The sequence below is a fragment of the Nomascus leucogenys genome, chromosome 20 (assembly GCF_006542625.1).
Source record: "Nomascus leucogenys isolate Asia chromosome 20, Asia_NLE_v1, whole genome shotgun sequence".
Lineage (NCBI taxonomy): Eukaryota > Metazoa > Chordata > Mammalia > Primates > Hylobatidae > Nomascus > Nomascus leucogenys.
The window spans coordinates 43905574-43924032 of NC_044400.1; the positions used below are offsets into that span (position 1 = coordinate 43905574).

Here is an 18459-nt window from a genome sequence, read left to right on the forward strand (position 1 = left end):
AATTCTACATCTCTACCCATGATAATGAGTCAAACGATAATGATTAACAAGTGTCCCACAACCATAAATTATTGAAATATTTAACTGCTCAAAAGGAATTACTATATCAGGGGTTAGGGGCAGTGGGGCTAAGGCAGACAATTGGAAAATACAATAATAAGAAATCATTTAGGAAAGGAAAAAGAAACTAGTGTGACGAACTTGGCTATGACTTTAAATAAGTCGCTGTCTTCCTCTCCTCTCACAAATATGGTTGTGATTTAAGAGGAGAACTTTTTTTCAGACCTGACTTGTATTTTTTCACACCAGTACAACAATTTATGGGGCAAGGTAGGCCCTGGGGAAAAGTGCTATGTTATATAAACACATGCTGGCCTGCTTTTCCGACTGGTCTAAATGATGTTACTGGGTATTTTTTGAATTTCTAGGAGAAAATAGTTTAGCCAATGATTAATAAACCAGATTAAAAAATAAAAAACAAGCTACAACAGGGATCTTTTCATATCAGGATTAATAACAGAAGCTTAGTATCAGCAAAACTTTTAAATTTATTATGGCATTGCAGACAGGCACTGTAAAGTCCTCCCGAGCACCATCTGTTTTTGCTCTCCCTGGCCTAAGGGATCTATAAAACTACTGAAGGAAATTGAAGTTAAGGAACGAGCATGTGTTTTACAGAATTTCAGATCTCTTGATTGAGGTTTGTAAAGGCTTTCTGAAAAACAATAAAAATCTTTGTTGAACCCTTTGGTGTCACCCCTGTAGGAAAGGTATTAATAAACTACATTAGTGATATGATTTTCCTAAATTGTGCTGTTGCCTATTTTATCCAACATAATAAATTACTTTTCATATGAGGAATTTCCTGGTTAAAATAGTCTTTATTCATCTATCAGCTTTTAATTACCTCCGTAGCATGTGGTAATTTATTGGTCTTAAGACCAACCCTTGTTGATGAGGTGGGGCAGTGTTATGATATGATGGAGTTTCATCCGAGATTACTGCGTTTAGCCAAGTAGTCTGGAGGGAACAACTATGCAAAATTCTTCAGTCAGATGTTCTTCAGTGAGCCAATGACTGTGAGTCCATCCAGTAAAACCTGCCATTGGTCACAGTCCTCATGCCCCCAACAGTAAATGAGACAGGCAGACCTTCACTGTTCTAAAGGCAGCTGGCCAAGAGCCACTTCCAAGCCCATTTTGTGAAGAGAAGTATATATGGAAATGCTGAGAGGAAAAGGGAGACATGGATATGACAAACGTAATCGTGAATCAGGACATCTGAACATCTGCATACACTTTACAGTGAGAGCTCTCCTTAGAGCCATTACGAGAACCGGCATTGTGTTTTGTAACCACAGCACCTTTGCCTGCAGTATACAGCAAGTGTAGACTGAGCGTCTAATGTGTGCCAGGGCCTGTGTTAGGCACTGGAGGATGCAAGGATGAATGGAATTGGCCTTGTCCTTAAGGACCCCTTTGTTTAATGGTGGGGCATTGATGTCATAAACGAGAGAGAGGCCGTGGTGTACCCATATGCTAAAGTGATGAGCAACATATGAAAGCTGAACGAAGCCTGCTCCTGGTATGGCACAGCTTTAACTATTCAGCCCTAGAGTCAATTCATTGTCGCATTCATTCGTTCCATAAATATGTGTTGAGGACTTAATTGGTGCCAGGCACTGTTCCTCAATACCAGGTTAATTGGGCAGGATCCCCATTGCCTAGTTGAGGGGGCCAGGGAATGGGAAGGAGAAACAGATACTAAACCAGTTAACAAACGACTAAATGAAGAATAAGTAAAGATAGTTTGACAAAGTGATAAGTGATGGGAGGAACACAGAACAGAGATGATAGGGGACAGGATTATAATGGGTGTTCCAGGAAGGTCTTTCTGAAGTTGGGACAGTTAAGCTGAAATTCACATGATGCAGGAATACCTGTCACATGAAGAAGAGCATTTCACGCTCAAGGAATAGCAGGTGCCCATTCTCCAAGGCAGCAACGGGATTTTCCATCCAAAGACAAGGCCCGTGACTGCAGCAGAGAGAGCTGGAGAGAGCACTGTGAGGTGGGGTCAGTGAGGTGGGCAGAGGGCAGACTGCCTCTCTGCCCTGCAGGCCCAGCATTCTAGTTTGGGAACCACCACAGCTTTTGTTTGAATGACAGGCCAGAAATACTCATGAAACAAAGTATGAAAGTCGTTGTGCCATCTGTTTCAATAAAGTTCATAACTGGACGTAGTTCTTTTTTTTTTTGAGATGAAGTCTCGCTCTTGTCCCCCAGGCTGGAGTGCAGTGGCGTGATCTCAGCTCACTGCAACCTCCACTTCCTGGGTTCAAACTATTCTCCTGCCTCAGCCTCCTGAGTAGCTGGGATTACAGGTGCCCGCCACGACGCCCGGCCAATTTTTGTATTTTTAGTAGAGATGGGTTTTTGCCGTGTTGGCCAGGCTGGTCTCGAACTCCTGACCTCAGGTGATTCACCCACCTTGGCCTCCCAAAGTGCTGGGATTACAGGTGTGAGCCACTGCGCCCGGCCAACTGGACGTAATTCTTGCATTCCATCATATGGTAAGGTAAAGGGATCGTCAATGACTGGTGTTAAGCTGCTTTGTTCAAAGTTGTCACTTAAGCTCCCTAGCGTGCATCATCCAAAGCAAGTTACTTTATGGCATACTTTTCAGCATTTAAAAAAATAACTGTGGATTAAACAAGATAGAAACGTATTTATCTTCCATGTAATAGAAGTCAAGTGGGAGACAGGCAGTCCAGGACTGGTATGGAATCTGCACAGTCGTCAGAGACTAGGTTGCCTTTAACTTACTGTACTGCCAACCTTAGTGTACTTCCTCAGTCTAGAATGGCTGCCTGAGCTCTAGCCATTTTACCAACCTTCCAGCTAGCAAGAGAGGGAAGAAGGAGTAACCCTTTCTATTTGAGGCTCCTTCTTAGACATTACCAATACATTTCTACTTAGATCTCATTGACCGAAAGCTAATCATATAGCCAAAGTAGCTGCAACAAGAGAGCCAGAGGGATGTAGCCTTTGAGCTGGAGGAAAAGGTGTCCAGCCAAGGACCAAAGTGATTGCATCTAAAGAAGATAGAGAAAGGAGATAGATTGGATAGAATGAAGGGCAACTAAAAGTCTCAGCCATGTAAGTCAGTTTTTCTGTGTAAGCCATATAACAGCTGTTTTTCTTTAAGTGCTTTTTGAAGTTTTGAGGTTTTTAAAAATCGTTTTCTACAGTCTTGAAATGCGGGTTATTGTGTTTTACAGACTGACTGACTTGTAATCAAACAACTGACGCTTTATGAGATGGCTTTTTAAAGATTTTTTTAAAAAGCTAAAATGCAGAACCATCACAAAATTATAAAAATCTGTAAGAATAATGTAACAAGTAAATATATTGAACACTGAGATATCATACCCTGTCTCATACAACTTACTTAATAACATCATAGCATTTTAAAATTTTGTTTCTCCTAATGAAAAAAATTTTTTACTAATACTGTCCTCATTTTTCTGTGACTTTTAAGTTTTTAAATAGGACAATAATGAAGATTAAAATAAAACGAATTATGTTTTTAATTATCTTCACTATTCTGGGAACTATATTCCTAGAAAATAGTTTCAGAACTGCACATTTTCTAGTGCTCTTGATGCCTTTTCAGAAAGACTATTTTCTTTTGCATGTTTAGTTCTCAGTATGCATTGATACATAGTCAAAAATTTTTTTGTAAAAATTAACTTCTAATTTATCCAGGTCCCAACTAGCTCTTCCTCCATTCCCTCTAAACACCTTTTTTAATCGTTTTTTTTTTTTTATTACTCTCTTGCCAGAGAACAGAGATGCAAAGTTTCTTTCTTGTATCATATGGCTAGATTGAGTATTGGTTCTTAGGCCTACGAGATAATAACCCGTTTTTCAGCTCCTCATCACCCCAGAGAAATGTCCAAGGGAAAGAAGCACATAAATGCTGTAAGCTGGTATCTAATTCGCATATTTTCTAAGATTTGTGTTTGTTTGTTTGTTTGGGATAACCCAAGCCAAGAGTTTTCTTTGTCTGTGAGTAATCAAAAGCTGCTGAGAATAATTGTAAACATATTGGGGTTTATCGGAAACACCCTTCTCTTTAGTTATTTTCTGGGTGTTGTGCCCTGTCTAGTTTCATGGAGAAAGTAATCATCCCATGTAAGAGCCCAATTCAGTTCAGTTAAACTGAGATTCATGGAGTGTCTATGTGTCAGGGCCTATACTGGGTTCAGTGGATCAAAAGTTTCAAAAAGAGTCCATTCTGGGGAGCTAGTTTGTCATGGAGTAGTCCCACAGACTATTAGGATGTAAGACGCTAGCTGTTATGCTCACAATGCACAGGGACTAACAGAGAAGAGAGTGCTGGACCCCCAAGCTGTTGTTTGGAAAAGTGTCTTGGTACTACTGTTCCCCAAGCTGTCCAGGAAGGTGGGTGTGAAAAGAGTTTTCCAGGTAGACAACAGCCCAAGCAATGAGCAAGTTTGGTGTCACCAAGGCAGAAAATGGTTGGAGCTAGAACCAGAAAGTTGAGCAAAGACCAGGTCACAAAACGTTACCTGAATGTCATTAATATCATTACTGTAAGTCATGGCAGACAGCTTTTCATTACAGAATATACAGTATTCCAGAGAGTACCAGAAGCCATAGAATAAAGATTTGAGTCAGAGGAAGTGATAAATGCTATTGATAAACTAGGAAGTCACGTATTTTGACATGAATATATATACCATATAATTGAAATTTGCAAGAATTTTTTTCAGCTAAAATGAAAGACAGTAAAGTTAGTTCTTAATGATAAGGCCCAGAACAGAGAATTTGGCATTTGCACTCCTTTGTCTTTAGGCTTTCTTAGAGAGAAATGTTGGGCCAGACTACCCAAGATATGTAGCTACTGAAGGATTCAGTGGGACTTCTCTTCATGCCAAGGTTCATATGAACTTAGAATTTGTCTCTGGTTAAAGTACAAGGTGGCAAATTCACCACTTACTGCTGATCCAGGGATGCTTGTGTACCACCCAGTTCAACCCCACGCCCAACTACCATAATGAATTCAGACTGGAAGGCTCGGGCCTCTGAGAAAGAGTTCAACAACTTTGTGACCTCTGCAGTGTCCCACCGTGGTATTTCACCAGCCTGGAACACAAAGGCACTTTCAGAAGTGTTTGCAAGTTCAAATTCTAATGACACTTTTCAGTGTCTGAAAGCAGAGTTGATTTTGATAAGTTGATGTGAAGTTCCCATACATCAGTGGTAGCATTGCCAGCAGAGAGGACTCTAGCATTCTACTGATATATTTCTACCTTGCCATAAAAATATAGATACTAATATTGTGGATTTTAGCTTTCAAGATACTCTAGAGTATCTTTGCCGTAAAAATATAAATGTTAAAGTTGTGGATTTCTCCAGTTTTCGGGGTACTCTAGAGTAACCCTGGAGTCTCAGGTTCCATGAATAAGATCTTCCAGTCCACTGAGATTGGGTGAGTGAGAAAAGGAACTGGAGGAGAAAAGAGCCTATTGTGGGTAACTGAGATTGGGTGAGATGAGACTGAAATGGGAACACAGCAACACAGAATGCACCTTCTCTGAAGAGATACCTCGCTAATAGAGCATAGACAAAGCATTGCGGTATAGCAAGGAGAAAAGAGCCACAATGTGGTTGGAAAGATCAAGAAAACTTGTATGAAAAGAAACAATACCTGCAAACTTGAAGCTAAGCATTGAAGATTTTTATTGATGATGATTTCACGAAGAAGATGCTTCCTGAGAAGACCAAAAGGGTTAACTGAGACCTAGGAGGAGACAAGAGAAATTAAATGACCTCAGACCATGGCAGATAGGTTTTAAAAAGAGAAATATGGGAGGTGTATATGTTTCGGGGGATCATGGTACAAATCATCTCTGAAGAGTTATACTACTAGGATGTTTCAGAGGGGTCAGTGCCAGAAAGAACAACTGACTTCTTGGATTTGACAAAATCCTAAGAAAATACATAATGGATTTGTCACTTTTGGAGTTTTCTCTAACTTGTTAACTCCCTTGGAAAAGGCCTAAATCTTTAAAGATAAAATAGCCTTTTTACACAAAGAAAAATGAAAGATTCCATTCACAGCAACAAGAAGAAACCTTAGCCAGTTATGTGAATGGTTAGTAGAAAGAAAACTAGAAAATTTGACAAAAATGAGAGAAATATTTAAAAAGTTGAATAAATAAACATACCATTCTCTGAATAGAAGGATCATTAAATTGTCAGTTCTTCCCAATTTGTGAGCCATTTGGGGGAACAAAAAAAAAATACACCTTCTCCTCTTGATTGTAATCTAGCCTAGGAAAATAATTATAAATGCAGAGAAAGAGATTACAGTCTGACTGAAAATAGAGGCATTATTATACTATTTTGAGTGCTTCTCATATCAGTGAAAATTAAAGCTTTTTCCTCTTTAAATTTTATAATAAAAATTTTTCAATAACTTAGTAACTTAGTCATTAAATCAATAATATATTTCAACAAATATATGTCAAAGCGCAATTCTGGTTTCTGGGAATACAACCATGAAAGAAAATCTCTGCCTTTGGGAGGTTATAATCTAGAGAAGAAAAACATACAAACATAAGTCTATTATACAGCAGGCTGGACTGTGTTAAATGCTCTGGAGGACTTGAGTGCAGGGGAGAGGATGGGGCGGGGTGGGGTGCTGTTTTCAGTGGGGTGGTCACACAAGGCCTCACTGTACCTGAAATGTTGTGATCAGGACCTGTGGCTATCTGGAAGAAAATTCCAGATGGAAACAGACAAATGCTGAGTGCCTGAAGACTGCAGGGTGGTGGAAGCTGAATGAGGGAGGGGGTGACTAGTAAAAGCACTATTGTTCCTAACAAACTAACGCAGGAACAGAAAACTAAATACCACTTGTTCTCACTTATAAGCAGGAGCTAAATGATGACAACACATGGACATAGAGGGGAGCCACACACACTGGGGCCCACCAGAGGGTGGAGGGTGGGAGAAGAGAGAGGATCGGGGAAAATAACTAAGCTCAATACCTGGGTGAGGAAATAATCTGCATGTCAAACCCCCATGACACAAGTTTACCTATGTAACAAACCTGCACATGTACTCCTAAACTTAAAAGTTGGAGGAAAAAAAAAAAAGGCACTAGCGAGCTGGCCTTCAGAGACAGGGCTGGGGCAGAACACCCAGGGCCATGTGGCAATTGTAAAGACTCTCGATTTTTCTCCAAGTCTCTGGAGGGTTGAGCCAAGGAATCATGATCTGACTTCTAAAAGGACTGCTCTGGGAGCTCTGTTGAGAATAGTATATACAGGGGACAGGGAGGAGGCCAGGGGACCCCTAGCAGGCTGTCGTAGCACTCCAGACAGAAGATGATGGGGGCCTAGGCAAGCATGGAAGGGCATGAAGTGGGTAGATTCTGGATTTGGGGTGGGGAGAGGATTTGCTCTAAGAATCTTTTTTTTTTTCGTTTAAATGTTTTTGTTATGGTAGAACATACATAATATATTTATCATTTTAAGTGTAAATTCAATGGCATTAAGCGTATTCACATTGTTGTGCAACCACCACCACTGTGCAACCATCACCACCATCTCTAGAACTTTTTCATCTTTCCCTACTGAAACCTCATACTTGGTCAACAATCCCCATTCTCCTTTTCCCCTAACCCCCAGCAGTCACCACTGGGCTTGCTGTTTCTGAATTTGGCTATTCCAGGCACTGCATCTAAGTAGAATCACACTTTTGTCCTTTTATGTCTGGTTTATTTTATTTGGCAAAATGTCTTCAGGGTTCATCCATGTTGTAAAGTGGGCCAGAATTGCATGTCTTTGAAAGCTGAATAGTATTCCATCGTATAGATATGCCACATTTTCCTTGTCCACTCATCTGTTGATGTTGTTTCCACCCTTTGGCTATAGTGAACGGTGCTGCTATGAACATTGGTGTATGGATTTTTTTAAGTCAAGCCAAATTAAGATTTGCTAGTAAATTGAATGTGCAGTTTCAAAGAAAAGGGGAAATAAAGATGACTTGAGTATTTTGGCCAGAGCAGCCAGAAGGATAAAGTTTGTATTTGCCTAGACGAGCAAGACTGGGATTTTATATTCTGCTTCTTTTTCTTTAACTTAGCAAAGTGTTCATACTGTGTAGTTAATTAAAATCTTTGTTAATGCTGGTACTTCCTTCTCTTCCTGCCTGTTCTACAGCTCTTCCTCACCTCCCCACAACCACAAAAAAAAAAAAAAAACACTTTTATTTCCAGGTATCATACCTTTCTTGGATTCTTTGAAATACTTCTGATGATTCAGACTGGGAGGTGGGGATAGTTTAACATATTTAGCTTTTAATGCACACCCCTCAACCTTTAACAGAAAAGGCAACCTACATTGGAAAAGGATAGTCATGGAGCTGAATCAACTCCTCTCCCCAAAATACATAATTATCTGGCAATAACTCCCCCTAGAATAACTATGTCAGAACACAAGAAAACCAGGCAAACCATAACCACCACATCTCAAGAACAGGGTCCCCAGGCTCTGTTTTTCATAGTTTCTACAACACTAGGTTGTGAGAATGTATTTATCCAGCAATTATTTATTGAACATCTGCTTGGTGATTAAGCACTTGGATCGTGAGAATTAAGAGAGTGTATAGTCTAACAAGAAGATGAATGAGCAACTAGAAAATGGGTGATAGGTGCCAACATAACGGATGCCCAAGTAGTGTCCTCTGAGTCTAAGAAAGGAAAATTGAAGGGCGAGTAGGCATCACAGGTGCAAAGGCCTGAGGACAAGAGTGAGCATGGGCGCTTTCCAGGAACCGAAACATGTTATGTGTAGCAAGAGATGGGCCTGGCTTGAGAGATGATATTGGGAAAGCAATCAGAAGTCAGATAGGAAAGGTCTTGAAATTGTATTAAAGATTTTGTATTCTATTCTGAGGACATTCTGAAGCCACGGAAAGGGTTTAATCCAGGAACTGCTAACGTCGAATTTGCCTTTTGGAAATATCTCTCTGGCTGCAGTGTGAACAGCTAGAAGCAGCGTACTTCTGAAGTCAGTACAGCTAGGAGGACAGGCAAATTTTTTGGACTGGGATGAGCAAAGTTGGCCAGAGATGGATGAATCTGAAGATGCTAAAGCACAACAGAACCTGGTGAAATATTGGACATAGGGTAAAAAGCCAATTCAGGAATAGGGCCCAGGTTTCTGTCTTGGGCAGCCAGGGATGACGCCATTCCCTGAATAGCTTGTACCAAGGAAGAGCAGCCTTTGGAGGGAAGACAGCGTGTGTTGAGTGTGGGATGGGTGAGGTTTGAGGTGCCTGTGCGACCCACAAGTTAGGAGCTCAATAGTCTAGCCTGTGCTTCAAGTTCAGGTGAGAAATCTAAGCCACAGGTGATTAGTGGCGGGTTTCCATATGAATGATGATACAAACTGCAAACCCTTCCAGGGAGGGTGTTTGTATGCTAACAGAAGGCTCCTGGGAGAATACCAGGGTAGTTTCCCTTTCCCTCCAGGACTCTATCAGTCTTCTGATAATTACAATCTGTGAACAGCATCTTCACAGCTTGGATAACATTCTGACCGAGGGATGCACATTTGCCTAATGAGCCACATAGTGCCCTGTTAGCTTTAACTAGTATTTTGTTATTAATAACAACCCACAACGAACATTTGCATTCCCCAAAATTAGTTGTGTGGGATGTTTGTAAGAAGGATGTAGGGGAAAGTGTTCCATAATCAATCAATACCTTTAGGAAACCTGGGTTTAGAAAACTATTCAGTAGGGTGCTTTACTCTGACGTCTTGAAGCCTCATGCTGCTCTGCGCTGTGACTCCCCAAGAGGATGCTGCTGTGGTTTCTTTTCACCTTTACTAAATCTCTGGCAATGGGCCCTTTTCAGGGGATGCTTTCAGGGCTAGCAACCACAGGACAGTTTCATGGGATACTGATAAGCAAAAGCTGGACTTCATTTTAACACATAGTTCAGCAATTGAATTATCGAATTAAAAGGAATGAATGTTTGTGGTGTTGGTGCACATTGCCAAATACCTTTTCCAAAGGCTAGTTCATTGCTGGTGGGAATATAAATTACTACAAATACCTGTTCCACCATAACACCTCTCACTCCACCAAACTGATGGTGAATTTTTAAAATCCGATCTAATTTGTCAGTGTTTCTCTAGGACTGCAGAGTGGCTTAACACTTTTCCATGTTATTGATTACTTGCTGCTGCTTTTATGAATACCTTTCCAGGTTTCTTGCCTATCTCTTGAGATTGCAGCTATTCTTAGGAAGATAAATGGGCTATTTTTCTGATCAGATATTAACCCAGAATTTCATGTATTTGTAGTAGTCATTCTCCCAGTTTTTTATTGTTTACTTTTTTAGTTATGTTTCTTTGAACATGTGGAAGTTCTACGTTTTCGTAAATCAGTTCTTTAAAGCATCCTTTCATAGTTTTTTTCACTGTTTTTAAGCTTTGAAAGCCTTTTATATAAAGCTTTGTCCAGACACTTAATAAATAATCACTTCTTGGTTTTTTGTTGTTATTTCCAACGTTAACGCAACTACTGTGGAAGTTATTCATTTCTCTTACTGCGCTCCCCTCCAAAAAAATGTTTCGAAGCACTATTTTCTGAATAATTTTCCCTTCCAAAATTAATATATTATGCCAGTGTAGCCAATAATTTATATAACAAAATTATTTTTCTCCATTTCCTAAATTGGCAAATTGAGATGAATGGCACTTTATTAGAGATCTCTTACTTTGGCCTATGTTTCATCATTGCATTTTAAAAATAGGAGATAAGACAAGCATATGTTGTGATATTATTGGGATGAAAACATAAAATTTATAAATTGATTTACAGTTAATTGGATATTGTCATAAACATTTTCTTCCGTGAAGCTCATGGGACAGATCACTGGAAAGAACAAGAGACTAGAGCATGTAAAGAAATTTGACAATTGAAATGAAGAAAGTTTCTTAATCATCAATGTTATGCAGCCACTTTACAAACACTATTGAGTTTAATTCCTACAATTCACTGTACAGCTGAGGAAACTGAGACTGAGAAGTTTCTTCTCGAGTGTCTGATTAGCTGGGAAGGGCTGTGCCGGGACCACTTCCAGGCCTATCACCAGACCTGCTCCAACTGGGGTCCATGGACACAGTCTTAGAGTTTGGCAAAGGGCCTTCTGTTTTGGTGTCTATACATTTCCATGAGTAAGAGTCACAGCATGCCACTCTGATATTAATAGTGTAAACACATAGAGGTAGACTGAAGGATCATGCTGTTAGTTTGTAGGCAGGTGGCACACTTGAATTCTCTCTCCTATGAGACTGAACTTGGGCACATTGAAGGTGAAGAAGGGTTTCTGTCTGGTGTGGGGACATAGGTGCTAACAGATCATGCCGTTGTGGGTCAGAAGGTAAACCCCTCTTATCGGTCATGTCCCTTGACGGCCAAATGCACACAAACTCGTGTTTTCTCAAACGTTTGTTTCCTGGAAGTTCACATAGAAATTTCAGAACAATTCCTCTTCTGCAAGTTGCGTTTTCAGGCAGCGCTGGTTTATTTTTGAAGCCCCAGTGGTTTGATTTTGAGCCGGCATCACTCTGCAGAGACAAGCAGTTGCTTGTTCCCCACACATGGCCTGTGCCCTCCTGTTACCAGCTTTGCAGCTTCCTCAGCTGATCCCTCCTCAAGGCCCCCGGGAGCCACTTTTGTGGCAGATTCCATTTGGTTTCACAGCGCCTCGAGAAGGGGCAGTGGGGCCACTTGGCCTGGTGCACCAGTCTCCCACATTAGGAGAAATTTTGCAAACCGCTCTCGGAGGGAACCGGAGCTCGCCCCGAACAAGCTGCTCCTGTTCCGAGCAATCCACCATTGTCTCAGGATCCCTTCGCCTTTTCCCAGCTGACCTGCCTGCGAGTGGAGAAATGTGAAAAGTTAGAGACAAAACTGGTTTCTTCAGAGTGAGGGGGAGCTTTCTTATACAGAAAGGAAGGAAATACCTCTGTGGGATTTTATTTTTCCCCCTCTTCATCCAAAAAATACAAAGACACTCTCTGTCTTTAATGCGAATGTCGGCTTTAAATCTTTTAGGTTTGGATTAACTCTGCAAAAGAAAAAAAAACTGACAGGCTTTCAGATATGACGCAGAAAAACTTTTTTCCCCTCAATTCATGTTGTTCATTTGTAATGCCAAAGGCTGGTAGACTGAATGGTGGGGCGCCAGTCACTCCTCCATTCATCGTTAGCATCACAATGGTCAGAATTAGCAGCCTTGAATCTCCACCACTTTTGCCTTTTCCATTGGTGGACATTTAATACAAGGTGGCGAAGGCAAGAATAAATCCTCCTTCTCTTGCACCCCCCCCCACCAAATTAAAATATATTAAAATTAAGCCAAGTAAATGTGGTATTTTGAGTTACATGCCTTGGAATTCTTACCTTACCTTCCCCCCCAGAAGGAGAAAGAAATTGGTTTTTTACAGTTGTTACCTTACTAGAAAGCTTCTTTCAATCTAAAGAAAATCCACTGAGTTGATAGACATTTCCTATTACACAGTTATTGTTGGTTTTCACCATTGAGGATGTCGGCAAACATGTCAAAGATCATGTTTTGCTTATTAAATAAAGTGACTTTTATGTGAATATTTTTCATCTTGTTGGTGTCTCGAATATTGGTGCTATTTCACTGAACCCATGTGGCAAAACTTATTTTCTGGAATTTTTTGTAACAGCATGTTTTTATTTTAAAAGTATTCAGAGCTATTCACTTCTACATAGTGAAAAATCTTAGCATCCCTCAACCTGCGGTCTCTATCGATAAGTTCATGTCAGTGCAGAAAAAATTTAAACAGCGGTTCCTAGCCCTTAATCGAGAGTTCAAATGAATAAGTAATCTGAAATATAATTTAAAATTAGAAATCTTTATGTTTGATAAGGACTGATTGATTAGAACTATTTATATGTAATTATGAAATTGCCTAGAATGATTAAACTCTAGGTTATTTTTAATTCCTGAACCATACCTGATTCTTTTTAATTTTGCATGATTTTTAGTAGAATCTAAATGTGCATGCGTTAGTTGGCTACTTTTTAATGGAGTTAGAACAATACCTATATGGATTTAAATAGGTACTGAAAATTTCCTCTTGATAAAAAGATTAAAAGAAGTGAAACCAAAATATTTCTTTTGCTTTCATTGTATAATACTATTCCTTTTAAGTTCTGTGTAATCTAATTATATTACAAAGATATTTTTTGTTATAATTGCAAATAAATAATAGAATTTATTACTTTTTAAATTACAGAATCTTTTTTGCAACCCAAAAGGCTCTAATACAGCAATTTGGTATTTATTACAAAGAGATTATTAAAGTTATTTTTGATACACTTTTATTTGGCTTTTACATACAAGATATTTGGTTTGACTTTAGCAGTAACAGGTATGCACCAATACCAGTTATATAAATCACTGAACAAAAATTAAGATTATTACTACCTAATGTTAGCCAAAAATAATCAAATTGTTGTTTTTGTAGGTATCTTAATTTGATTATACAGTAGTCATGATTTATCTGGATAATTTTTAATATCCTATAATTTTACAAAAGTAATTTTCATTTGCCAGAAATAGTAAATTTAGTTTCTAATTATGATTTATTTTACACCATATATTATTATAAGAGAATTTAATCCAGAGTATATTTTAAATTTGCTCAAAGATTTATTTTGATATTCTAAGTTAATTTCATAAGTTCAAATTCAGAGTTGTTTACTCTCTTACAGAATGATATTCTTAAAATTGTTTTACTTAAAATTACATAAAAACTAAACACAAATGATGTATTTTTTGGTATTAAAGTAATGTTTTTTCTGACGATTTACACAGGCAGCCATGTTGTTCAGTTCTGGAGTCTTTTGGATGGGCTTGTTATTCATCCCTGTGGCATCTCTGCTCCTTGATGTGGTGTACAAGGTGTAAGTATATACTCGGTTATATACGGAGAAATATAGATGCATATTCATCCTCAGATTTCTCTCTTCGTAACATCAGCTCAAGCGTGGAGAGCTTGCAGGATAGGGACTGGTAATATTACTTAATTTTAAATAAGGAAGGGGTGATTCAGGAACTAGAAAACTAGTTTAAAAGACAAAATGAGTAGTAAAGCGGGTAGTTTCAGTTAACAGAGAAAAGTAAATGGCACTGGAGAAAATTACATCGGGGAGTATGTTTCTTAGAAACAGCCCCAAAACTCATATAAAAGTAAAAGAAAAATTGTACTCTTTCCAAAAACATTTTTTATTATAAAAAGAAATGTTTTGCTTACCTGATTCCAAACATATATAAAATATAAAATGAAAGAAAAGAAAACCTTACTAATTTTTTTCAAGGGTTATAAATTTTAAAATCTTATCTCTTTCCACAAAAAAGATAGCATTTAATTTAATTACATGATATTTATTTAAATTACTATGGGAGTTTCAATAATGTAAACCTAAACCATCATTTATTTTAAAACTATAATTTCTGTATTCTCAAAATTACGGTAATTTTTAAGATTCTGTTGAAAAACTGCTTATACTCTTGTTACTGTTGTACTTTGTCAACAGCGTGATAATAAACCAGACATCTAGTTTTGTAAAGTCTTCACAGGAGTATTTCCATGCAAATCCCTTTTTTTTTTCTTTTTGCAGTATCAAGAGGACTGCTTTTAAAACATTAGTCGATGAAGTTCAGGAGCTGGAGGCAAAATCTCAAGACCCAGGAGCAGTTGTACTTGGAAAAAGGTAAAATACACAGTGAATATATTCTTTTCCAAATGAACTTTAAATTTATCTTGTACTAGTGGTTGGAAATAAGTGATAAGACTTGTATTTGTCAACATCAAGCTGGCAGTGTCATTGACAGGTTTGGGAATCAGAGATGTGGATTTAAATCTGTCACTTTCTAAACTGTGTGCCCTTGGCCACGTTGCTTAATCCTACTGAGCCTCAATTTCCTCATCAATAAAATGGGGGCAATAATACCTACCTCATGGTTAGTTGTAAGAGTTGAATAAAGTATTATAAAGAACTTAGCATAGTGCAAAGTCTTTAATGAGCATTATATAAATGGCAGTTACAAACATTATTGTATTATTAAACTGCAAGAGAAGAAAAAGACTTTTAGCTTGAAATAGTATCCATAATAAAATAGTATGTAATCGGCCAGGCGTGGTGGCTCACACTTGTAATCCCAGCACTTTAGGAGGCCAAGGTGGGCAGATCACAAGGTCAGGAGTTCGAGACCAGCCTGACCAACATTGTGAAATTCTGTCTCTACTAAGAATACAAAAACTAGCCAGGCATGGTGACGGGTGCTTGTAATCCCAGCTACTCAGGAGGCTGAGGCAGGAGAATAGCTTGAACCCGGGAGGCAGAGGTTGTAGTGAGCCGAGATCAAGCCACTGCACTCCAGCCTGGGCAACAGAGCGAGACTCCATCTCAAAAAAAAAAAAAATAGTATGTAATCAAAATCATAGTTTGGTATAAGGCAAATTACCTTATCTAATTGCATTTGTGGTTCAGTAGTCATTAGGAACTGACCTAGATACATATCATATATGAAGTGAATTGTGTATCCCAAGTTCTCTTCCTTACCACCACCCCCTCCAAAAAAAAAGGAAAGTTAGAAAGCTAATCAAATCCACTAAATTCACAAAGCATCGTAAGGAAGAAATTATAATTAGTTGCAGTCTATAATAAAAGACAATTATTAAGATAGTAGCAGGAATTTATTTTTTTCTTCATTTTTATCATACTAAAGTAAGCTGAAGTTTTGGCTAACCTATAGGAAATATTTTACCCTAGTATATGTCACCTTAATCATGATTCACTGTTGTTATTCATTTTGACACAATGGAGTATGTGTCAGAACTCAGTGAGACCCTGGCTTCCAGCTCTCTCGCTCTCATTATGCTGAAGGAACACATCCCACACCAGTGTGTGCCACTTTTTTGAAAATAATAACACTGACCTTTGTTGAGCGCTCACTTCGTGCCAGGTGCTTCCCTTGCATTTTACGTGTACTATCTCACTGAATCCCAGTAACAACCCTATACAGATCCATCATCTCCATTTTTTTTCCAGATGAGGAAACTGGGGCTTCGAGAGGTGAAGTTCCCAAAGCTATTAGTGACCGATCTGGGCCTGGAGTCCATGCCAACTGATCCCAGAGCTCCTGCTCTGAACCATTCACAATTCTGCCTCCTTTTGCTATTTGTTCAAAAATATAATAGAGCTGCAAAAAGCAGCCTACTACTAACTTGACAAAGTACTTAATCTCTGACTCAGCATCCCAGTGTACAGGATGGGAATGATAATACCTACTTTCAGGGTTGTGTCCTCCTCTCTCCACCTTTTTCTTCATCTAAAAATTTGAGTCACAGGATTCCTCATAGGAACGTACCTGCAGTTTGTCAGTAAATTCAGCTAGTAAATTAATTATGTCAGTTCTCTTTCTCTAGCAATAAAAAGAATATAGTAAGAGTTCTGGCCAGGCGCGGTGGCTCACGCCTGTAATCCCAGCACTTTAGGAGGCCGAGGCAGCGGATCACAAAGTCAGGAGATCGAGACCATCCTGGCTAACACAGTGAAACCCCGTCTCTACTGAAAATACAAAAAATTAGCCGGGCGTGGTGGCAGGCGCCTGTAGTCCCAGCTACTCGGGAGGCTGAGGCAGGAGAATGGCGTGAATCCTGGAGGCGGAGCTTGCAGTGAGCCAAGATCGCGCCACTGCACTCCAGCCTGGGCAACAGAGCGAGACTCCGTCTCAAAAAAAAAAAAAAAAAAAAGAAAAAAAGAGTTCTAGCTCATGAAATTGTGAATAAAACAATGTATTCGTAATTATTAGGGAAAGGCCCCTGTTAATACTGTTACTATCCTTAGTAGTAAATTTCCAGATTTGTAAGTGTGTTAATAAAATCACATTAAGCCCTTCCACGTGATACTTAGTTTGCCTTTTTGTTGTTTACCGATGACTTCAATTCATAAATCAGGCCAATGTAATTACCCCCAGGTCCTAAACATTCAGTGAGTCTGTAATATATGTAGCTCCTTCCGTTAAATAAAATAAGCCAGAGAGCCCAAAAAGGAAAGAAGTAAATTCCAGCATAAATGACCACCAACTTCTCCATAGGAAATGCATCAGATAAATTCCCTGCTGCTGCCTCGCTCATTTGCCTAAAATAGCTATTTAGTTTTCCCTAAGAACTCAGGAATGTGTTAGCTATCAGCTGAATACCAGACAAAAAACCCTGGACCAGCATGTACTCTATGTTGCCGTTGCCGCCCACTGGTGATCAGAAGGCTAATGATCAGTGTAACCATAGTGGCTTCCTGCTTGATGGCGAGTGCCTGGAAGAGGGAGGCAAGGGAAAGATCTGTGAAAGGAGAAAAATAGCAACTGGATGGAAACATCTTCATGCTTAAAGTAATGGCACTCTAAGGTTAAAAAATTGTTGGGTTGATTTTACCCCCTGGATTATTTTCGGAATCTTGGAGAATGAGATTGATTTCAGATTTCAAAAAAAGTTAGCAATTTTTTTTTTTTTTTTTTTTTTTGAGACGGGGTCTCATACTGTCACCTGGGCTGGAGTGCAATGGCACGATCTCGGCTCACTGCAACCTCTGCCTCCCGGATTCACGCCATTCTCCTGCCTCAGCCTCCCTACTGGCTGGGATTACGGGCACACACCATTACACCCGGCTAATTTTTTGTATTTTTAGTAGAGACGGGGTTTCACTATGTTGGCCAGACCAGTCTCGAACTCCTGACCTCGTGATCCACCCGCCTCAGCCTCCCAAAGTGCTGAGATTACAGGCGTGGGCCACTGCACCCAGCCAAAAGTTAGCAAATTTTATATCTACATTATCAAAAGGGAAGAAATTGTGATTCTTGTGAATTCTAATGATACCAGACTTTCTTTGGTTCCAAAACGCCATGTTATTTTATATCTCCCAGTCTTTACATTTGCTTTTCCCCTGTTTGGGAGCCAGTACCCTTCTTACAGACTAGGCACTCCAATTCCCAGCTTTCCAAACCCAATGTAGATTCAATTTTTTCAGCTGTTTACATACACAATATATAATTCCTAGCCTACTGTCCCTGTACTTTTATACTGTTTATACTCTGTGTAAACTTCTGTTGGTACACTGATCGCATTGCATTATAAAGTATCAGTTTACTCTATGTATGTTTTTATTTTCCCACTACTAGATTGAGCTTCTAGAGAGGCCCATGTCTTAGTCATAGCTGCAACCCAACACCTGGTACAGCACCAGGAACTTAGTAGCACTCAATAAATACTTGTTGAGTGGATGAACGGAATAGTTAAGAGAATAAACT

General features: G+C 39.2%; 1 protein-coding gene across 4 annotated transcripts in view; it reads left to right on the top strand.

Moving 5' to 3' along the window:
• The window catches only part of ATP8A1 (ATPase phospholipid transporting 8A1), a 251337-nt gene that overhangs the window by 222066 nt on the left and 10812 nt on the right, over positions 1 to 18459 (top strand). For all 4 annotated transcript variants that reach the window (XM_030801459.1, XM_003258635.2, XM_003258634.2 and 1 more), the window contains 2 exons: positions 13963 to 14051; positions 14769 to 14861. In XM_030801459.1, the coding sequence (XP_030657319.1) occupies positions 13963 to 14051; positions 14769 to 14861 (182 nt within the window). The remainder of the gene's footprint in view (positions 1 to 13962; positions 14052 to 14768; positions 14862 to 18459) is intronic.